At 47.8% G+C, this 22,154-nt stretch overlaps 2 protein-coding genes across 6 annotated transcripts in view; one reads left to right on the top strand and one right to left on the bottom strand.

Moving 5' to 3' along the window:
* CCDC85C (coiled-coil domain containing 85C) overlaps positions 1-3,562 on the top strand; it is an 80,381-nt gene extending 76,819 nt beyond the window's left edge. For all 4 annotated transcript variants that reach the window (XM_070249257.1, XM_001917168.5, XM_070249253.1 and 1 more), the window contains one exon: positions 245-3,562. In XM_070249257.1, the coding sequence (XP_070105358.1) occupies positions 245-334 (90 nt within the window). In that variant the 3' untranslated portion in view covers positions 335-3,562. The remainder of the gene's footprint in view (positions 1-244) is intronic.
* Positions 3,563-4,281: 719 nt separating this feature from the next.
* The window catches only part of CCNK (cyclin K), a 33,707-nt gene continuing 15,834 nt past the window's right edge, over positions 4,282-22,154 (bottom strand). For both annotated transcript variants that reach the window (XM_070249252.1, XM_023628367.2), the window contains exons 6-12: positions 19,865-19,970; positions 13,480-13,537; positions 12,584-12,753; positions 11,948-12,219; positions 11,143-11,176; positions 8,382-8,453; positions 4,282-5,427 (exon numbers count right to left, since the gene is read on the bottom strand). In XM_070249252.1, the coding sequence (XP_070105353.1) occupies positions 4,802-5,427; positions 8,382-8,453; positions 11,143-11,176; positions 11,948-12,219; positions 12,584-12,753; positions 13,480-13,537; positions 19,865-19,970 (1,338 nt within the window). In that variant the 3' untranslated portion in view covers positions 4,282-4,801. The remainder of the gene's footprint in view (positions 5,428-8,381; positions 8,454-11,142; positions 11,177-11,947; positions 12,220-12,583; positions 12,754-13,479; positions 13,538-19,864; positions 19,971-22,154) is intronic.

Raw genomic sequence — 22,154 nt, 5'->3', positions numbered from 1 at the left:
TGGACAGCTGCGAGCCGAGCCTGCACCCCCGCGGTGACCTGCTCAGGATGGCAGGCATGGTGGTGAGGGTAGACATGCAGACTTGATCTGAGTGTCTCCAGGCCTCATGCGGCCTGTTTCCCTTCCTGGCCCCGTGGGTCTGGGGACATGGGCGCTTTTGAAGAGCTATGAGGCAGGGTGTGTGGACAGGCCAGTGGGTGGGCTTGGGGTGGGCGCTCCACTTATGTCTCGCCCCTCCCCACAGGTGGTCTGGAGAAAACTGGGAGATGCCGCCAGCTCCAAGCCCTCCATCCGGCAGCACCTGTCTGGGAACCAGTTCAAGGGGCCTTTGTAGGGCTGTTCCTCCATGGATGTGGACTGGCCCTGCCCGCAGAGCCCAGACATGGGCAGGCCCTCGCGCCGTCTTTTTCTGTGGTGAATTGTACATAGGACGCCGCCCACTGTGGCCCGGCTGCCGTGGGTCCAACGCATCAACGGTCGGGCCTCCATCCCCCGCCTCTCACACACCAGCAAACTGGGAAGATAAGAAGCTGCTGACTGTTCCCCGCGCGGCAGAGCGGCCTGGAGCCTCGTTCCTGCTCTGGGGCTGGCGCTCTGGGCCCCACTGGTGAGAGGCCCGGGAACCAGCCCAGGCTGTGCCCAGCTTTGATGGAGGGGCACCTCCTCAAGCCCTCCACCCCCCTAGCTGCCACCGGCACTGGACAGAGGCCACTGGCAGCTGGCCCTGATGCAGGGGCCCTACTTCTCGCCCACCTGCTGTGGCCTGAACGCTGGCTCACCAAGCACTGGGGCCCCTGAAAGATGCACAAGGAAACTCACCGTGTCCATGGCTGGCTGGAGGCTCTGAGGCCCTTCCTGTGGCCTCTGTGCCAGCCCCTCTGTGGCCAGCTGCTGCTTGTTTTTAGAGTTGATGCCCCCCCCCCCCCCCCCGCCGCAAACTCTCTGCAATGTCCCCTTGCCCTGTGCCAGGTGGTGCCCTGTCTTTGGGTCCCTCCTGCCCAGTGCCTGCAGCATCCCCAATTCTGTGGTTCCCAGGCTGGGCCAGGAACGTAGGAAGGCCCTGTGGAGAGTCTCTGGGCTGAGCCACATGCTCTTTCTCTCCAGATGGGTAGCACTGGGCCATGGCTGCACCTCTGGCCAGCTGCAGTGGCCCCATCCTAGGTCACTGTGGACAGAGCTGCATGGCCTCAGATGACAAGAATTCTGCCCTCCTTGGAAGGAGCCTGACCTGGCTCTGGCTTTAATTTGCTGTGTGACCTTCAGCAAGTCACTCAGCCTCTATAGGCCCCTGGTGGAAAAATATGGCCTCAGTGGTTCGTTCAGCTGTGCTCACCATTTGAGGCCATCAGCTCTGTCGGCCTGTGCCCTCGTTCACAGCACACACACGGAAGGGGTCCGCCTGCTGGAGAGGCCGCGGGCCGCGTGGGCTGGGCGGAGCTGGGGCCCCAGCGAGTTCTGCTGCCTCATCGCGGGCGGACGGTCACCTCCCCTCTCTGAGCCTCAGTGTCCTCCACTGTAGAATGGGCAGCAGAATGCCCTCCTTGCAGGGCTCTGGGGATAATGAGACCATCAGTGTAAATGACCATGTACAAACTGTAAAGTGCCATAGGTCAGTTTCTGTGTGTGGCGGGAACATGAGGCCCAGGGGGATAAGTGATCTGTGGCACATTACAAATGAGATCCCAGACCCTGGAAGGAGGTATGGTCACCATTAATGCTGTCATAACCAGTCCTGGTGTCCACTCATGTTTGTCCAGTTCCTCACCCAGCCTCGGACTTCATCACTCTTCCCGTGGTACTGAGCACTGCATGCAGCAAGCACTTGAAGAGCCCAGAGAGGTGCCTTCACATCAGGCGGGCCTTGTCCAGGCCCATGTGAGGGATGGGGCCCAGGCATGGGGGTGGAAGGGGCCACCCTGTCCCTCTCCCCAGTGGGGACTCTGAGCAGTTCCTGCGGTTCGCCATTGGCACCGCTGCGTTGTACACTCTCAGGCGAAAGGCTCGTGGCCCTCATCGTACCCAGGGGTGCTAAGTAGGTGACAGGCTTGTTCCTCTTGCCCTGGGTATTACAGGGAGCTCTGGGCTCTTTCTGGAAGGAGCTTACCATCAGGTCAGGTGGTGAGCTCCCTGTCACTAGGGGTGTGCACTTGGAGCTGGTGAACATCCTTGGTCATGGTACTGGGCAATTCTTGCTCAAGTGGGCAGTGAGGGCAGAGGCCCCCTCTGGGTCTTGGAGTCCAGAGAACCACAGAGCAGCCCCAAGGGGGTGTGGGTCCATTTTGGGTGGGAGCCAAGTCTCGGAGCCCATTCATCATGGCTGGGTTGGGTTGGCTTGGCCACCCCTGAAAATAAGCAATAAGTAAGCGCTCCTGGTATCTGCAAACCTCCTGCAGACTGTCCCCGGGAAGAACAGCCTTGAAGGGCCCTTGCCCCTCTGCAGGGGAGTGACTGTCCCTCACGCTGCGGGGGTGTCCAGGTGGAGCACTTCTGGCCCAAGAACCCTCCTGCCTGCCGTGGAGGTGGCACAAGCCAGGTGCAGACGCCTCCTTCCCACCCTTTCACCAACGCTGCACGGGATGGCTGTCTAGGACAGAACTGTACCTGGGACAGTCATCTCCCTAACGTAATAACCTGTTAAAAAAAAAGCCAGCAGCCCTCTCCCTGACCCCACACCCGGGGACAGCAGGCAATTCAGCAGGAGCCCACAGGCGGGGGAGGGTCCCAGGGGCCTCACCACAGGGGGAGCCGGAGGCCAGCTCAGGGCGATTCCCAGCTCTGCCACTGTTAGTGTGCTAGTGTACGTAGGGGGACATGGGGCGACCCTCCTCCCCGCCGGAGCCTTAGGGCTGGAAGCACGTGGTCGGGGTGGGGTGTTGCCGAACTTGGCGTCCTTTCATAAAGGTCCCTCTCTGTCTCACAAACTGATTCTAGAGCCTGAAGCCCAGTGTGACACCTGTACTGTGGCTTCAGTTCCCACTGTGACCGAGGCCACCCTTCCAGCCTCACCTCAGGTGGCCAAGACCATCCTGGAATCGGAATCTGCTGAGCACATTTTTTAGGGTGGCACATTTTTATCCAAAAGTTATTAGCTACACATCAGTGTTTAAAGAGAAGAAAGTGACCTTTCATTTTTTTTCCTTGAAAACTTGAGAGGAAACAACATACTACTGATTTTTTTTTTTAAAGATACAAAGTAAATGCATGACTGCAGAGCGGTAGAGGTGTATATTTTTCATAATGTGGGGGGAAGTATTTGTGCTGCTTTCTGGAAACGGGCTGGAACGTCTGGTTCCTGTCCCCGGCCGGCAGCCATGCTCTATTTTCTGTAGAACGTGACGCCGTGAGAACGGGCCAGCCCCTCCCCGGCTCCGGGCAGAGCTGGGACTCCTGTGCCCGTTTCTACCTTCTATCGAACCACTTTGATTTGAGAAGAGAAAAAGAAATAGAACTTTTTGATAGTGTGGTAAAAACATTGATTTGAACTATTTTAGTAAAAGGAGTAACAGAGAATTGTGATAGTGTCTACTTTGCGCTAGATAAATAAAGGCTCTTTGCAAGCCTCCGCGGCGTGTGCGCAGTCCTTCTTTGTCGCGGGCAGAGGGCCACGGCCCTTGGGAGCACCTCAGAGGGAGGGACAGCCTGATGCGAAGCCCCTCCCCTAGACAGCAAGCCCCGGCCCCTCAGGGTGGACAGGGGAGACCACCAGCGCTACTCTCGTGGCCTCTGTCTCCTCCCAAGCCAGAAACAGAAAGGCTTTCAAACCCAAACCTTTGTCTAACCTAGGAACTGCGCTCGATGCAGGTCCATCTGCTGGTTCCAGAGCAGTGGGAACTCAACCGATCGTTCAGAGCAGGTCAACGCAGGCCCACGACGTGGTAGCCTGGCCTGAGGGCAGGCCCCCCGAGGTGCTGCCCTGAGAGACGAGGGGTTAGATCAGGCTGGCAGCAGGGCCGGCCAGCAGGCCTCTCCTGGGCAGTGCTCCTCGAGTGCCCACTGCTCGGGCCCACGGGGCCAGGGAGGTTGGCTGCTGGACTTCAAACCCTGGGGCTGCTTTCTGCCCAGAACAAAGGGGCCGTTTCAGAACCGATTTTATTTGGATAACTGACTGAAGGAGTCTTGTTTGTAACCAAGATGCAATTCACAGTATGTTGTTACATTCATACTTAAAAAATATATCTCTATGTACAGGAATTTGTAAATCATTGTAAACATACATTACTTTCCAAGCACATTTCTCCCCTTCTCCCTGGAGGAAAAAGAAAAAGGCCATCCAACAAGGCAACCCCTTCAAAGGAACTTTAATACAAAGGAGGTAAACATCTCTAAATGAAAAAAGTGGCACATCTGACCTGCTGGGGGTCATGGAAGAGAACATCATGGAATGAAAGCGATGACAACAGCTTGACTTCAGATGGAACAGGACTATTTAAAATTGAGTTTCCAGGAAAAATAGGCACTGACTTCTAGAAGGAAATTCACTCCTTACTGAAGCTATTTATTGAGCCAATATGGCTGGTTAACATTTTCACTAGTACAAAGTAACTCAGTGCAGGACTCTCAGACGACACCAGCTGAAACCAAGGACACAGTTGGATTCCTAGGCTACACTGAAAACCGCTGTCCCCATTCTCCAGGCATGGAGGACCGCCCCAATTTCATCTCACGGGGTTCAGTCCGTTTCTTCCCATAGTGCAACTGTCTAGCATATATAAGGTATCCTGCTGCTCACACACTTAAACTACTCTTCAAGTTGATTAGAAAAACTTTTGTTAAAAAAACAAAGGGAAACAAAAAGGTCACGTTATCTCATCCAGGCTGCCCGCCCCAGCCCCCCAACTGGAGGCATGCCAGGTGGGGGGATGGGTGGGGGCACAGGTGGCTGTCCTCCAGGGGGGACAGCTGGAGGTGGGTAACTAGCTGGCGGCAGGCCCAGGCCTGGAGGAGGGTGAGGTGGGACTGCGTGGGTGGGGGGCAGGCGAGGGGGTGGGGGCGGGAAGTTGGGGTTGTAGGTGGGTGGAGGTGGGGGGTAGCTGGGAGTAGGGGGAGGAATGGCAGGTGGGGGGAAGGAGGCAGGAGGTGGGGGCACAGGCGGTGGGGGCGGGTTGGGGGGGTAGACGTGTGGGTGGTAGGGAAGGTGAGCTGGTGGGCCATAGGCTGGGGGCAGGGTGCCGTAGGAGGGGCCCTCGGTCTTCATCATGGACTGCAGGCTCTGGTAGCCCTCTCCGGACATGTAGGAGCTGGTGGTGGACATCCCGGTAATGTAGCTGGAGGGGGGCGGTGGTGGTGGCCGGTGTGGCAGCGGCGGTGGCTGGTGCACCGGGGCTGGGTGGGCTGGAGGAGGAATCTGGACTTTGGGGAGATCACTGGCATCCACAGGGCCCGGTGGCTCGGCCTCCCCTAAGGCAGTTGCGAGCGGGGGCTTCCGGTCTGCAAAGGAGAGAGAAGTCACTGCCCGGTGCTGGGACGGCCCCCACGGCACTCCCAGGGCTGCCTGTGCAGGCGCATATCCGCTGACTGCCTTGGCGTGTGGACGGCCTGAGCCAGGAGCCCCACACAGCAGTTCTCACGGCCACCCTCGGGATTCCTGGCCCCATTACAGCACTGGCAGGCTGCTGTGTTCCCCCAAGGCCATCTTCACAGAGGAGCAGTGAGTAGCTGTCACCTTTGTGGCCTGATAGCACAGGACCAGGCCAGTGTCCTGATGCCATCAGCTGATTCACACAGGCCTTCAGGCCACTGCCAGCTCCCCTGGGTCTCCCTCCCTCAGTCCTAACCACACTAGCCACAGACAGTCCCTGCAGGGCAAAGAGCCCCCTCCCACCCCAGGCTCCCAGCCCCCCGTCCTAGTAAGAACAAGTGTGGGGCCCCTTCTTTCTGCCTGTTGCTGTCTCCAGAGGCTGTGAGCCCAGGGCCGGGGCCACATCACACTACAGTCTGTGGCACTGGTGTTTAGCAGAAAGCCTGAGAGTCAGTCAAATGAACGAGGTGGCACTGAGAAGAGTAATGGACAAGTCTCTGACATTCACCATGTAGCCACCAAAGTGACCATTCGGGTTCTCTTCTACTCAAGAAGCGAGAAGAAATCTCACTGCCTCCTGTCAGAGCGCGCTCCTGAGACCTGCCTGTGCTGAGCTCGTCCGCGCTGCCCAGCCACAGCCCTCACACGCCCTCTGCCAGAGCCTCATCCCACAGGATCCTACCTGGGAATCGCCCTCCTCACTCACGGTCGGACAGCGGAACCCCCCACCAGGGTAGCCAAACACTGAGAAAGTGTGTCCATTCCTGAGGTGGCCCAGAAGTCAAAGACAAATCATAGGGGCAAGACTTCTGGCTCCAGAGAACACAGGAAAGGAAGGGAGGGCCACGAAGAGGCTTTCAGGCCCCAGTATCTCTCGTGTGGCCCCTAGAGCTCCATGCAGTCCTGAGTGTACAGACACAGACACGTGACGGCCAGGGTTGCCACAGGCAGTAGTGAGGCTGGGGCACTGGAACACAGCCACAAGCCCACTGCTTTTCCACCTCCACGGCGCTGTGGCATCAGCTGTTCCCTCACTGTTCTCACCAAAGTGAGGGTAAGCAGAACTTCAGGTCAGCTAGGACATCCTTTAGCACCAGACGGGTCTCCGGGGCCCGCCTGTGCTAACCAGCACTCCCACCCCACCAAGTCAGAAGGGCAGACACGCCTGTGGCAACACTGCTTGGGCTCCAGGGCAGGGCCAGGGCCAGGGCCCTTTGGTTCTAGAAGCTGACCAGAGGACACAAAGTATGAAGCCAAGGCCTGTGCAGAAAAGTGCCCCCACCCTGAGTTCCTCCTGTGTGTCCCTCCACTGCTGCCTGAGTCCACAGAGGGGCTCTTCCATCTTCAAGAAATCACCTCTTGTAACACGCAACTCTGTTGCCTCCTCAAGTCCCCAGTGCCTCTGTCCTGTCCTCTGTGACTGAACTTGGGACCAGGGGTCTCTCCTCAGCACCTGCACTCCCTCTCTCCACACTCACTCCCGACATCCGACCACCGCACGCCACCCTCTGAAACATCCCTGGGGATCTAAACGCCTCTTTCTGCCGCCCGTGCCTCTCAGGAACTGTGGTTCTAGCTCCTTTCTTCCCCCCAACACCACGGACTCCTGCGCCTTCTCTGATCTTTCCTTCTGTCTCCCCATCTTCCAGACATCTACAAAATAGTGACAGGACTCTCTGGACTGAGCCCCTGCCGCCCTGGCCCATCGGCCCCTTTGCTTCCACCTCAGGCCCCCTGGTTGCCAGGCTCTGCCCCCCCACCACCTCCAGCCCTTCTAGCAGCCCAGCTGGCTCCAGGGGCCGGCCTGATGCCCTCAGAGGGAGCTCCCCGACTCCGTGGGGCTCCTGCTTCTGAAGAAGCACCCCTCCCCAGCCTGGGCTCCCCAAGGGCACCACAGCTCTCCTTGGCTGGTGATGGGCCGCAGGGCACAGGAGCGGGGCACTCGTGCTTGCCGAGGAGACGCTCCATAAATACTCAATGACCAACTGCAGGCGTCTCTGAAAGCAAACTTCACATGGAACTGGGGATTGTGGGATTTGTCCCAAAGTGGAAAAGATGCCTGTTTTCGCCAAGCTTACAGACTACCGTGACTGAGTATAAACAGAAAGAAACTTCATTGGCAGCAGGCGTGCTGCAGGCACACCGTGCCGTGAACCTAAGGGTCAGCTGCAGGCGCCGACCAGTGGTCAGTGCAGCTGACTGAAAAGAGGTGACGCCGCCAGAGGTTCCGAGAAGTCTCTGGAATATCTACCATCCTTTAGAAAACAAACATAACTCCTGCCTTCTCCAGCTTAAGGCTTTATCTTACAAAATGTTGCCACAGGGGAAGAATGATATATTCTTTACAACCTCTCTCCTCTACTTAATGATGTCCAGGAAGCTTCCCGGGTCACTGTGTGCCTGCTGAGAACTTTCCCTTCTCTAATTTATTCTCCCTGTGACTCTGTGAGTAACCGCTTATTCTTCAAACTGCACTGAGAGGATAGCCTGCCAACAGGAAGCAGAGGCAAGAGAGACTGGAGGCTAAGCTCTATGGCAATCCTGCCCAGATCTGGATAAATGTTCATAAACTGTCAGGGCCTTGTTTTTCTAAAACTGATTCTAAATTTGTTTATCCTGGGTAGTTCAGCACTTCTGGATCTGAGAGGTCAGAGAACACTCAGATATACCTAGAATTTACAACATCCTCAAAATATCTGGTTTGTTAAAAAACAATTTTTGAAAGATCCTTGGAGATTACCTTCTTAAATCTCACCTACAAAGTCTCCCTCCCATAAGCTTTCCCCCGGCTTTCCCCAGCCTGCCCTTCAGAAGAGCAGAGGGAAAAGCTGGCATTCCCCAGCTGCCTTCAGCAGACACTTACCTGGAGGTGGGTGGGCTGGAGGCAATGGAGGGTGAGTGGTCTCAATTTTGGGAATTTTAGGTGGTGGTGGTTCTAAAAAGAAAAAGCAGACTTAAGGTAGTAGTAGATTCATACCTCTCCATGTGAATAAACACGTCAGACAGAAGAAACAAAAAATGCACAGTTCAGGAAAAAGAGCAGATATGACCAAAGCTTTAAGGGAACCTGAGGAAAGCTTCAGCTACACCGTTATGCACTAATCCTTTTAAAAGGACAAAACAAATCAAACACACTCCCTGCCCTCCAGCCCCCCTTCAAAACTAAAAACCACCCCCTAGCCTCTTACAGTCAGCCCATTTTCCACACCTGCCGCATTTCCTCACTGGCCACTTAAGACAAGCCCTTCCACCGACGGGGAGCAGCGGAGGGCCGCCTCACTTACTAGTGGTCTCTACGGGGAGGCCTCACCAGTAGACAGAACACAAAGGCCCCCAGCAGCAGGGTCTTGTCACCGAGCCCTGAGGGCTCACAGGAGGAACCCCTACCTTTTTATTTTTATTTAGGCACAGTTTAGGTTTATTTTCTCTCTCACAAATATTTACTCCCAGTTGGCAGCACGTCAGAAGCAGCACATTAACTGGCGCCAGGAGAGATCTGGAGGCCAGGGAGCCGATGGAAAAGCAAAGTAGTCAGGACCACGTGGGGTGGGTCAGACAGCCCACTCTACAAGGTTGAGCGGCTGCACGTCCCAGCATCCACAGTGACAACGCTAAGTTGCCAAGACAGGCTCCACCAAGTCCAGTATCTTCCCTTTACACAGGTAGCGAGTGTGCGCACACAATCGGACAAGAAGTCCACCTTTTTGTTTGTCTGTATGTTTTGGCCCTTTCTTCCTGAACTCACTTTGTTCTGGCTTGTACACTGCTCTGGTGTCACTGACCACTTTCTTGTTTTCCTCTGTCCCAAACACAGGCCAAATTCAAGGTCCAGGCGGCCCCCCGCCCTTTATCCTCTACCTTGGAGACCAAATCCCCTCTCTAGGGGGATGAACAGTAAATCTACGCCTCTGGCTTCTCTCTTCTCCAAAACCATGGCCCTGCCTTCTGCATTCCATCCCGAGACCCAGCAGCCAGCCCGTCACACACAACCCTTCTCTCTGTCTCCTGGAACTTGTCCCGCTCTCCCCTCAGGCACCCATCTCCAGTCCCTTCCACAGCCAGCCAAGCTAAAGCTGTCTAGGCCAGTGCTGTCCGGCAGAAATATAAGGAAAGCCACACTTGAAATTTTACATTTTCTAGCAGCCATGTTAAAAAGAGGTAAAATTAATTTTAATATTTTATTTAACCTGATATATTAAAAACCTGATCATTTCAATATGTAATCAATGTAAAAATTTATTATTAAAATTTTTTACATTTTTTTTTCTTAGTAACTCTTGGAAACCACACGGTGATTTGAGCTGGCCACACTTTGCACAGTTGACAGCCCCTGCAGCTAGTGACACATACTGCACAGCCTGTGGTGGAGCTCCTACCTCCAGGCTATGTCTGCACTCTCCCTTTCTGGCCCCCACCAGGTCTCACTCAGATACTTGCAAGCTTCTCCCCATTCCCAACCATCTGTCTTATTACTGCTGCCGGGAAACTCTAAAATGAACTCAGTCTTTGCCATTCTCCTGCTCAACAATCTTCAATGGCTCCCACTGCCTATACAAAATCCACATTCCTCTGGGTAGACTCTGTCATTTGGTTCCAACCACATTTTCAGTCCTATCAAAAGCTACTCCCTTTCAACTCTGATTATTCCAGTAAGACTCCTCTCTCCTTTTTCTCCCAATTCCTTTGCTCACTTGCGTCCTTCCACCTAAAGGTTCTGCCCCCTTGGCTCCAGTTGCTTACTAGCTTGTTTCTGCCTCTCACAGATGCGGGCACGTCAGCTCAGCTCCACAGTACTCCCCCATGGCAAGGAGTGCAGCCGCTCCTTTCTGTCTCACACTTACTGTATGACTATTAGGAGCTAAACTAAATTCACTTGCACTGAACTCATCATTCCCCAAGGATCCTGAGAAAAATGTAGTCTTACTATAACTTGAAGATCTCACAACAGTTCAATAAATAATTCACTGAGTTCCTAGCCTGGAACTAAGCAACAGAGAAACAGAAGTGAATAAACATGGTCTGTGCCTTCAAAGAGCTCAGCACAACAGGGTTGATTGACACAGAAACACTTCTCATTTTCTGTTCTGCAATCCTTCAGATTTTGCTCACTCTGTTTATTTTCAATATAGAAACAAATTAACCAACTTTAGGCTCTACAAATACGGAAAAAAAAGTGTTTGAAAGAGGCCTGACCTGCGCAAGCAGGGTTCCCTGGGCACTGCCGCCACCGGGCACTCTGCCCTCTCTCCTCACCATTCAGCTGCCTGGGGCCATACTCTGTTTATTGTGGTGGGCTTAACTAACCTCTAAAAGTAAACACTGCTGCAACAGCCCTCCTGCATTCATGATTACATTTTTATATATGTGACTTGAGTACATTTTTATTGCCACTAATGCTTTCTGATACCTTTTGTCAGAGTACAAGCTAAAAATATACAGTCAGGGGATAAACAGAGAAGAAAATGCACTTCTTCTGGCAGGCAGGGTAATGTTCTTGATGAGTTCTAAGGTTAGATTTTAAGGCTAATCTAAATTTGAAAGGAAACAATGTTGACTCAGGAATTTACAGTTTTAAGAAATGGACGTACAAAACTAAAAAACAAAACATCACAACAGGAAATTACCTGCTGCTTTGTTCTCTTCTTTGGGAGAAACAACCTGTTAGAAAAGAAAATACACAACTGTTAACTAAGACACTGGGTGTAGTGAGGGTCTTGGCACTCAGAGAATTATAATTAGCATTACAGGCACTAACAGAATTGTACCGACAAAACATGGCCTCAGACAAAAATTAGTTTTAGCTTGAAGTTGCAGGACAAACCTGGCACCTACCAGATCATCATTTCTGCTTCCTTCCTCTTTCCCTTTTCCAAATCAGACAGAACTACTAACTTTTCTGAATAGAGACTTCTGAACAACCCCAACTTTCAGGCCCTCTAATGCACTGTCCTGAATTTCATGAGTGGTGTTTGCTGATGTGCTTTTATCCTGCATGGCTTCCTTTGGGGGCTGTGGAACAACAAATGGCTCCCTCCACTGCCCGGGCTGCTGTAGCGGAGAGGAACTTTTACCAATACTCTATGTCACTTAAGGCACCAAACACGAGAGCCAGAGAGAACCGAAGACACCTATGCCAGCAGTCAGTGTACCGACCCAGAAAAGACACCCTGACGGGTTTCAGGGACCTATAGGAGGTGACTCAGGCAGCAGCGCCTGGAAGAGGAGGACAGAGCCTTCCTGGCTCCCAGAGGCTCTCCTCTGACCACATTAGTTTTCAGGCTCCCTGCGGGCATGCAGTCAGACGGTGGGGTCAGGTGGATCACCCCTGGTTTTGGTGTTCCACGAGATCCCTCAGCAACAGGAACATGCTCAGGTGAGGCGCAGCCACCTGGAAAGCCGGCCCTGCCCAGGGCCCACTGGCCCACTCACCACGGCTCGCTTTGCCTGTCGGGGAGGACTGGGTTGTGGGGACGGTTTCTTGGGCTGCTGAGTTTGCTGTGGTGGCTGCTGCTGCGCTGACTGCTGCGAGTCCTTCTGCTGGGGCTGGGGCGCTTCAGAGCTTTGCGAGGGCTGTGACTGTGGCACTTGTGGCACTTGTGGCGTAGCCTGGAGAGATGGGGGCTGGTGTAGCTGATGCGGTGTGTGATGAGGCATCTGCTGTTTGCCTTGTGAGTAAAGATCCAGGATCTGGTGGCAGATGTCTAAATGACAGGCAACAGTTAGATTTACCACAAACTGATGTTTAAAGTAAAATTTACCTAGGAAAAAAATCAGCCCATTTCCCTTTCAGCTATGAGTCCCCTATAAGGACCAATAGGCAGGGATCATATTTGCAATTCACCTCATCTTTGTTGTTGGGCACGACACTGGGGCATATTTTTAGTTCATCAAAACTATGTGTTTGGACAGAGAGAACATTATTATTAGAGAATTTAATTAACGATGCTTCTGAAGAATAGTTTACATACAGCTATTTGGGAAAAGCCATTCTCAGGACTCCAGGTTCACAGGAAAGAATGACCTAAATATGGAACAACCTTACAGAAAGCTCAGCATGCCCAGTACCTTCCAGAACATCCACAGGGACATCTTGGACAAACTGCTCCCACCATCTCCTATACATGGGTTTGGAGGTCCATTCTTGTATTTCAAATTTGCACAAACGTCCTGCGAGATACATCACTGCCACTGCTATGATCTCTGGCTCCCACTGCAGTGACAAGGTCGTGCAGAGACTAGTTCAACAAGAAAAAGAGGTGACTTGACTTGCATGAGCAAACAGTTACGATTAACCCAGTGCATGGAGATTAGGTGCCATATCTAAATGTCAATTTGCTGACTCTTCCCTAAATAAGACCAAATAAAGTCTTAAAAGAAGCAAGTTTTAAGTGTTCTAAAGGTATTGAAATAAGGTACTTTAACCATAGTTACTAATTTGTCCCTTAAAGAAGCAGAATTCCAGCGCATTCAAAAATTGCCATGTCATGAAATACAAATGAAAATGGTTTCTGTTCTTCAAGCTGCTGACATCCTAGCCACTGACTGTTTCTTCAAATGACAGCAACTCTGCTCATATGCATTCTGCTCCCCACACAGCACCTCATTAGATCCCTGGGCTCTAAGAACAGCAAGGCTCTACAACCATTACAAGGAAGTCTATTTGTGCAGAACCAAACGGGTTCTAAGCATTTAGTTGTCAAATCCTCCTGTGCATTGTTTTGGACTTGTGTTTCAAACTGGTGCTAAGATTTCAGCCTCTTACACCGCTGTGACATGGCAGGGCATCCCTCTGCTGGGAAGCAGACGACCGGGACTTTAGCCCCAGCCCTGCCATCAGCGGCTCTTCAAGCTGCGGCAAGTCAGTTTCCTTGCTATAAAATAAGGGGTTTGGATTAAATGACCCATAAAGTCCCTGCCTATTTAAAAACACTATAATTAAGTCAACACTTAAACACGTGTACCTGTCATTTACAAATGTCCATGCCATTTGAACCAACTTTTGAATTTTGTTTTTATCACCTAGAAATGGGAAGGAAAAGGTAAATTAGTAGTAATAGGAAAAAAAAACCCCAAAAAACAAATGCACATGAAGCAACAAGTATTTATCTCAAGACTTCTGTGTGCTCAGCACCATCTCAATGCACAGCAAAGAGCTTCCACCTGGGAATTAAGCGGGTCCAGGCCCCACCTCTGTTCTCTCTCTGCATGACCTACGAGGAACCACCCTTTATGGGAAACCCGGCTCCCAGGCTCATTTTTTTTTTTTTTTTTCCCTTTTTTTTTTTTTATTAATGTTATGATAGATTACAACCTTGTGAGATTTCAGTTGTACATTTTTGTTAGTCATGTTGTGGGTACACCACTTCCCCCTCCGTACCCTCCCCCCACCCCCCCTTTTCCCTGGTAACCACCGATCAGATCTCCTTCTCAATATACTAATTTCCACCTATGAGTGGAGTCATATAGAGTTCGTCTTTCTCTGACTGACTTATTTCGCTTAACATAATGCCCTCGAGGTCCATCCACATTGTTGTGAATGGGCCAATTTCGTCTTTTTTTATGGCTGAGTAGTATTCCATTGTGTATATATACCACATCTTCTTTATCCAATCATCAGTTTCTGGGCATGTAGGCTGGTTCCACGTCTTGGCTATTGTAAATAATGCTGCGATGAACATAGGGGTGCAAGGGACTCTTGAGATATCTGATATCAGGTTCTTAGGATAGATACCCAGTAATGGGATGGCTGGGTCATAGGGTATTTCTATTTTTAACTTTTTGAGAAATCTCCATACTGTTTTCCATAGTGGCTGTACCAGTTTGCATTCCCACCAACAGTGTATGAGGGTTCCTCTTTCTCCACAACCTCTCCAACATTTGTCGTTCTTGGTTTTGGATGTTTTTGCCAATCTAACGGGGGTAAGGTGATATCTTAGTGTAGTTTTGATTTGCATTTCCCTGATGATTAGCGATGATGAACATCTTTTCATGTGTCTATTGGCCATATTCATATCTTCTTTTGAGAAATGTCTGTTCATGTCCTCTGCCCATTTTTTGATCGGGTTGTTTGTTTTTTTGTTGTTAAGCAGTGTGAGTTCTTTGTATATTATGGAGATTAACCCTTTGTCGGATAAGTGGCTTGTAAATATTTTTTCCCAATTAGTGAGCTGTTTTTTTGTTTCAATCCTGTTTTCCCTTGCCTTGAAGAAGCTCTTTAGTCTGATGAAGTCCCATTTGTTTATTCTTTCTATTGTTTCCCTCAACTGAGGAGTTACAGTGTCCGAAAAGATTCTTTTGAAACTGATGTCAAAGAGTGTACTGCCTATATTCTCTTCCAAAAGACTTATTGTCTCAGGCCTAATCTTTAGGTCTTTGATCCATTTTGAGTTTATTTTGGTGTGTGGTGAAAAAGAATGGTCAATTTTCAATCTTTTGCATGTGGCTGTCCAGTTTTCCCAGCACCATTTGTTGAAGAGACTTTCTTTTCTCCATTGTAGGCCCTCTGCTCCTTTGTCGAAGATTAGCTGTCCATAGATGTGTGGTTTTATCTCTGGGCTTTCAATTCTGTTCCATTGATCTGTGGACCTGTTTTTGTACCAGTACCATGCTGTTTTGATCACTGTAGCTTTGTAGTATGTTTTGAAATCGGGGATTGTGATTCCGCCGGCTTTGTTTTTCTTGCTCAGGATTGCTTTAGCAATTCGCGGTCTTTTGTTGCCCCATATGAATTTTAGGATTGTTTGTTCAATTTCTGTGAAGAATGTTCTTGGGATTCTGATTGGGATAGCATTGAATCTGTATATTGCTTTAGGTAGTATGGACATTTTAACTATGTTTATTCTTCCAATCCATGTGCAAGGAATGTTTTTCCATCTCTTTATGTCATCGCCTATTTCTTTCAAGAAAGTCTTGTAGTTTTCATTGTATAGATCCTTCACTTCCTTGGTTAAGTTTATCCCTAGGTATTTTATTCTTTTCGTTGCGATTGTGAATGGGATAGAGTTCTTGAGTTCTTTTTCTGTTAGTTTATTGTTAGTGTATAGAAATGCTACTGATTTATGCATGTTAATTTTATACCCTGCTACTTTGCTGTAGTTGTTGATTATTTCTAATAGTTTTTCTGTGGATTCTTTGGGGTTTTCTATGTATAAGATCATGTCGTCTGCAAACAGCGAGAGTTTTACTTCTTCGTTACCTATTTGGATTCCTTTTATTTCTTTTTCCTGCCGAATTGCTCTGGCCAGCACCTCCAGAACTATGTTGAATAGGAGTGGTGAAAGTGGGCACCCTTGTCTTGTTCCTGTCCTCAGAGGGATGGCTTTCAGCTTTTGTCCATTGAGTATGATGTTGGCTGTGGGTCTATCATATATGGCCTTTATTATGTTGAGGTACTTTCCTTCTATACCCATTTTACTGAGGGTTTTTATCATAAATGGGTGTTGGATCTTGTCGAATGCTTTCTCTGCATCTATTGAGATGATCATGTGGTTTTTGGTTTTCATTTTGTTGATGTAGTGTATCACGTTGATTGACTTGCGGATGTTGAACCATCCCTGTGTCCCTGGTATAAATCCCACTTGATCATGGTGTATAATCTTTTTGATGTATTGCTGTAATCGGTTTGCCAAAATTTTGTTGAGGATTTTTGCATCTATGTTCATCAGTGATATCGGCCTGTAGTTCTCCTTCTTTGTGTTGTCCTTGTCAGGTTTGGGGATCAGAGTGATGTTGGCTTCATAGAATGTGTTAGGGAGTTCTCCATCTTTCTCAATTTTCTGGAACAGTTTGAGGAGAATAGGTATTAAGTCTTCTTTGAATGTTTGGTAGAATTCTCCAGAGAAGCCGTCTGGTCCTGGACTCTTGTTTTTGGGGAGGTTTTTGATTACCGTTTCTATTTCCTTACTTGTGATTGGTCTATTCAGATTCTCCATTTCTTCCTGATTCAGTTTGGGGAGATTGTAGGAGTCTAGGAATTTGTCCATTTCTTCCAGGTTGTTCAATTTGTTGGCATATAGTTTTTCATAGTATTCTCTTATGATCTCTTGTATTTCATTGGTATCTGTTGTGATATCTCCTCTGTCATTCCTGATTTTATTAATTTGCGATTTCTCTCTTCTTTTCTTGGTGAGTCTGGCTAGGGGTTTGTCAATTTTGTTAATTCTTTCGAAGAACCAACTCTTTGTTTCATTGATCCTTTCTATTGTCTTTTTTGTTTCAATATCGTTTATTTCTGCTCTTATTTTTATTATTTCCCTCCTTCTACTGACTCTGGGCCTTGTTTGTTCTTCTTTTTCTAGTTCTGTTAGGTGTCGTTTGAGGTTGCTTACGTGAGCTTTTTCTTGTTTAGTGAGGTGAGCCTGTATTGCGATGAATTTCCCTCTTAGGACTGCTTTTGCTGCATCCCAAATGATTTGGTATGTCGTGTTCTCATTTTCATTTGTCTCCAGATAATATTTGATTTCTTCTTTAATTTCTTCAATGATCCATTGTTTGTTGAGAAGCGTGTTGTTTAGTCTCCACATTTTTGCACCTTTCTCTGCTTTTTTCTTGTAGTTGATTTCTAGTTTAATAGCGTTATGATCAGAAAAGATGCTTGATATTATTTCAACTCTCTTGTATTTATTGATGTTTGCTTTGGTTCCCAAAATATGGTCAATCCTTGAGAATGTTCCATGTGCACTTGAGAAGAATGTGTAGCCTGCTGTTTTTGGATGAAGTGTTCTATATATATCTATTAAGTCCATCTGGTCTAATTTTTCATTTAATTCTATTATTTCCTTGTTGATTTTCTGTCTGGATGTTCTGTCCATTGGTGTTAATGGTGTGTTGAGGTCCCCTACTATTATTGTATTGTTGTTGATGTCTTCTTTTAGTTCTATTAAGAGTTGCTTTACAAATTTTGGTGCTCCTGTGTTTGGTGCGTATATATTTATAAGTGTTATGTCTTCTTGGTGGAGAGTCCCTTTTATCATTATATACTGTCCCTCTTTGTCTTTCTTTATCTGTTTTGCTTTGAAATCTACCTTGTCTGATATTAGTATAGCGACACCTGCTTTCTTTTGTTCATTGTTAGCTTGGAGTATTGTTCTCCATCCCTTCACTCTGAGTCTGTGTTTGTCTTTGGGGCTGAGGTGTGTTTCCTGGAGGCAGCATATTGTTGGATCTTGTTCTTTGATCCATCCTGCCACTCTGTGTCTTTTGATTGGGGAGTTCAATCCATTTACATTTAGAGTGATTATTGAGACGTGGGGGCCTACCACTACCATTTTGTGTCTTGTTTTCCGGTTTTCTTCAGTTTCCTTTGTTTCTCGTCCCATGGTTTAATCTGTTCTGATGTAGAGCTGCTACTCTCTGTTGTTGTCCTTCTACTTATCTCCTCTGCTCTTGGTTTTGTAGCCCCTTTCCTTTTTTGGATTTTTCAGGAATGAGGGTTTTCCTGAGGATTTCCTGAAGAGGAGGTTTTGTGGCAATGAACTCCCTTAATTTTTGTTTATCTGGGAAAGTTTTTATTTCTCCATCGTATTTGAAGGATATTTTCGCTGGGTAGAGAATTCTCGGCTGTAGGTTTTTGTCCTTCAGATTTTTGAATATATCATTCCACTCTCTTCTAGCCTGTAAAGTTTCTGCTGAGAAATCTGCTGATAGCCTGATGGGGGTTCCTTTGTAGGTTAGTTTCTTTTGCCTGGCTGTCCTTAATATTTTCTCCTTGTCGTTGACTTTTGCTAGCTTCACTACTATATGCCGTGGAGTTGGTCTTCTTGCATTGATAAAGTTTGGAGATCTATTGGCTTCTGTCACCTGAAGATCCATCTCCCTCACCAGATTTGGGAAGTTCTCAGCCATTATTTCTTTGAATAGGTTTTCTGCCCCTTTCTCCTTCTCTTCTCCCTCTGGTATACCTATAATCCTTACGTTGCATCTCCTAATTGTGTCTGATAATTCTCGGAGAGTTTCTTCATTTCTTTTAAGTCTTGCTTCTCTCTCCTCCTCTGCCTGCAACAATTCTATATTGCCATCTTCCAAATTGCTAATTCTTTCCTCCATATTATCGGCCCTACTGTTCAGAGCATCTAGATTTTTCTTAATCTCCTCTATTGTGTTCTTCATTTCCAATATTTCTGTTTGGTTCTTCTTTATCGTATCAAACTCTTTTGTGACATAGCTCCTGAACTCGTTGAGTTGTCGGTCAGAATTCTCTCTTAACTCAGTGAGTATTTTAATGATGGCTGTTTTGAAGTCATCATCATTTAGGTTATATATCTCATTTTCTTTGGGATTGTTTTCTGTGTATTTGTTACTTTCTTTCTGTTCTGGAGATTTAATGTATTTTTTCATATTGCTTGATGATGTTGATTTGTGCCTCCGCATGGAGATAGAGTTTAGTTGCTCCTTTCACTTGTTTCAGCTGCTGCGGTGGGGGGAGCAGCTGTTTATACTTCACCAACCAGGAACCCTGTCCGTAGTTGCTAACTGGGCCTGGGCCCCTCTTCGTAGCCACAGTGGCCCTTTGGATTCCCTCCTCTGCCGTGGGGGCCGTCACGGGGGGCTTCAGGCTGCAGGTGCCTACTGTTGTTGCCCACCTAGATGCGCTCTCTCCTTGGGGTCTGCAACGGTGTTATGGGCTTTTCCAGCGGCCAGGGGTGGGATCACTTATATTTGTCGCTCCGTTGCTGTCGGCACCCACCAAATCTCACTTGTCCTCTATGGGTCGCAGGAGAGCTATTGGCATCTTCTACAGTCTGTGGTTAGTACACCTAGCTATGCTGCTTTTGCCCTGGGGTCTTCCAGCCTTGTGGCTGGCGGCTGGGTGCCTTCTACTGGTGCTGTGAAGAGGCTTTCCCTAAGGCTTCTGTGAGCCTGTAGGGTTTCCCCCTAGGCTACTAAGCTGGGTCTCTGGAACTCTCTCCAGCCCCAGTCCTCTCCGAGATCTCTGGCAATCCCTAGCCTCACCGGGTGGGCAACGGCAGCTGGGGGTCGCCCCGCCCTCTGGGCTTCTCTCCGGGCCTCTGCCGGGAGCTCTGAATGCTCAGCGTGGCCCCTCTGCTACCGGCAGACAGAGAGTTTTGTCTGCTGTCCCAGGCTCATTTTATTAGGCTATTTAAAAAATCTGACTCATTTTCCTGCCTCGTATCACTTGGCCACTGGATGACAGAATCTGTTTATACATAAAAGGAAACAGTACTAACGGCTACAGTATTGAATTATTGGGCCAGCTATGTCCTGGGTACTTCACATGCCAGGCTTTCTGCTTTCCTCTTGTGAGGAGCATAATCTGAGTGTCAGCAAATTATTACAAAGATTTGATTTCAGAATGAAACAGTGCTTTAAATAACTTTTCCCCTTTACCTTTGAGTTGTTTTGCATACTTGAGTAGGAACTGGTATGGATGTTCCACCTGCAAATCAAACTTTATGGTCTGTAGTAAGATTCTCTCCAGAACCATTACTTCTTCCTAAAAATGAAATAACAAATGGTGGGGTAGTCATTTCAATCACAGGTCTGAAACAGCATTAAAAAAGTGAGGTTTCCCATTTATTCTCTCTTCAAGTTATATTTTAGCAACTATTTTGTGTTCCTTTTCTCCTCTTTCCCGCTTAGGCTTTTCATATGCTCAGGGACAATGGTAAATTCTGATACAACTAAAAGTAGGAAGACGAAAAAATCAGTTAATTTTTAAAAAATAGTGGCAACAAAATAAACAGTCTTAGAAGTGTTACTACTTTCCATGCATGAGTCCGTCTTTACAAAAGAGTCCTTTATGTTATAGATAACGGAACTGAACTGTAGTTTCTTTCCAGAGCTCCATTAAAAAAACGCAATCCTTTAGGAATTTACATGGAAAACTTTAAGCAAGAAAGAGATTATGATAATGGCAGCTTCATGCAAACTCGAATACAGAGTTGTATCAGTTGGAAAAAATATCTATCTATCTACACACACATATATATGTATATATAGCGAGTGTATGAATGGGGGCACTTCATTTTTGTTTGTAAATCTTTCATCTATCTGCAATAAGCTGCCCCAACGTCATTTACTGAACGAATCATTTTCTCATTTTAACCCACATCCTAAACCACCTATGCACACACACACACTGAAAGCTTCTCCGTCTGTCTCCTTGTGCGCCAGGATCAAAGGGGTTTAACATTTGGAGGGCAGCTCAATGATTACTCCTCTTCTTCAAACAGTTTCTTGCTTTTGCATGTTCCCCTCCCCACCTGAATTTTCCTATCATTTTACTTAGTGTCATTCTAGAAAAAATGAAAGCTGATGATGTTCTGATTGGGAACTCAATGAATTTACAGAATAACTAAGGGAAATGGACATTTTTAATTACATTGAATCTTCCTATGAAAAACTTAATTAATTAAAGTATTCTTTTTAGTCCTTCAGTAGTTTGAAAGTTCCTCCCTTTCCACCCCAATGTGGTTTCCACAAATTTCTTATAAGGTTTATTCCTGGTTATTTTATTTTACTATCGCTGCTGTAAATGGAGTCTCCTCTTTTATTATACTTTCTAACAACCAGTTATTGTACATAATACATACTTCTTGAATTGAACCTCTGCACAGCCTGACTACATCCAGTTCTTAGGGACAATGTAAAATACAATCCACTCTGTGCGGGAAGAACAATGAGGGAGACTCCCTTGTTTGCATCAGAGAAGAAAGGGCTTTGTAGAGGATTGAAAATCTCATCATTAACACAGTTGCATAAATCCATTAACTCCGGGAAGAGAAGAGTGTGGGTAACTTTCACTTTGAAGTCTGGCATTACTTCACGGAATAGAGAGACTATCACGACTTATTCCAAATGGCATGGTAGCACTAAGGCTTTCCTACCCTAGTTTCCCAGGCTTTCTCTCAGGAAACCTCTTGAAAATCTTAGGAACTTTCACACAGCATTAAAAAATTCTGCTAAGATTTTTTTTTTTCCTCCTGCTTTTGTCACCACCTGTTTCCAATAAACTTCAATGTATCTTCTAATTTTAGAAACAATCTTCTACCAAGTGTGCCAGGCTATAGTCCATATATCACAAGATAGCCCAAGGCCTGCCTTCCATTTGTGTTTCAAATATTCAAGTAATGTGGTAATTATAGGTCTGTGTGCCAACACCATTCCTCAGGGAAGTTTCCCTCAGCCCCACACTCCCTGTCTGGGGGACTTGGCTGGGTTCCCAGGTTGAATGCCCTCATTGATCTTTAAGTAATCTTTTATAGCATTTATCACAGCTCATAATCAGATAGTTATATGATTATTTTATTAAAATCTATCCCACCACTCAACTGTTAAATTCATGAGAGTAAAGGCCATGTCTGTTTTGCTACCTGTTTTATGCCTAGTACCTAACACAGCGGCTGGAACAAATTGTTGAACACATGAGAAATTAATATAATGGGGGGAACTGTACGTTAAAGTAAAGCTAATCAAGGCAAAAATGTTCCACGTGATTCACAATCTTATTTTTCCTAATTGCTTATATTGCCTCCTCAAAATAACAGCCCTGCTCTCATCTTGGCCAAGGAAAATGTCCTCCACAGTGTCTTCACTGCTCCCAGATCCAGGGGCCGTTCCCTCGGGCCCAAAACCCCAGATCACGTCTGAGGAGACTGCACAGGAAATTGAGAGGCAG

The sequence above is a fragment of the Equus caballus genome, chromosome 24 (genome assembly GCF_041296265.1).
Source record: "Equus caballus isolate H_3958 breed thoroughbred chromosome 24, TB-T2T, whole genome shotgun sequence".
Lineage (NCBI taxonomy): Eukaryota > Metazoa > Chordata > Mammalia > Perissodactyla > Equidae > Equus > Equus caballus.
Note: the sequence above shows the minus strand (reverse complement) of the source record. Positions and strands in the feature narration are given on the sequence as shown.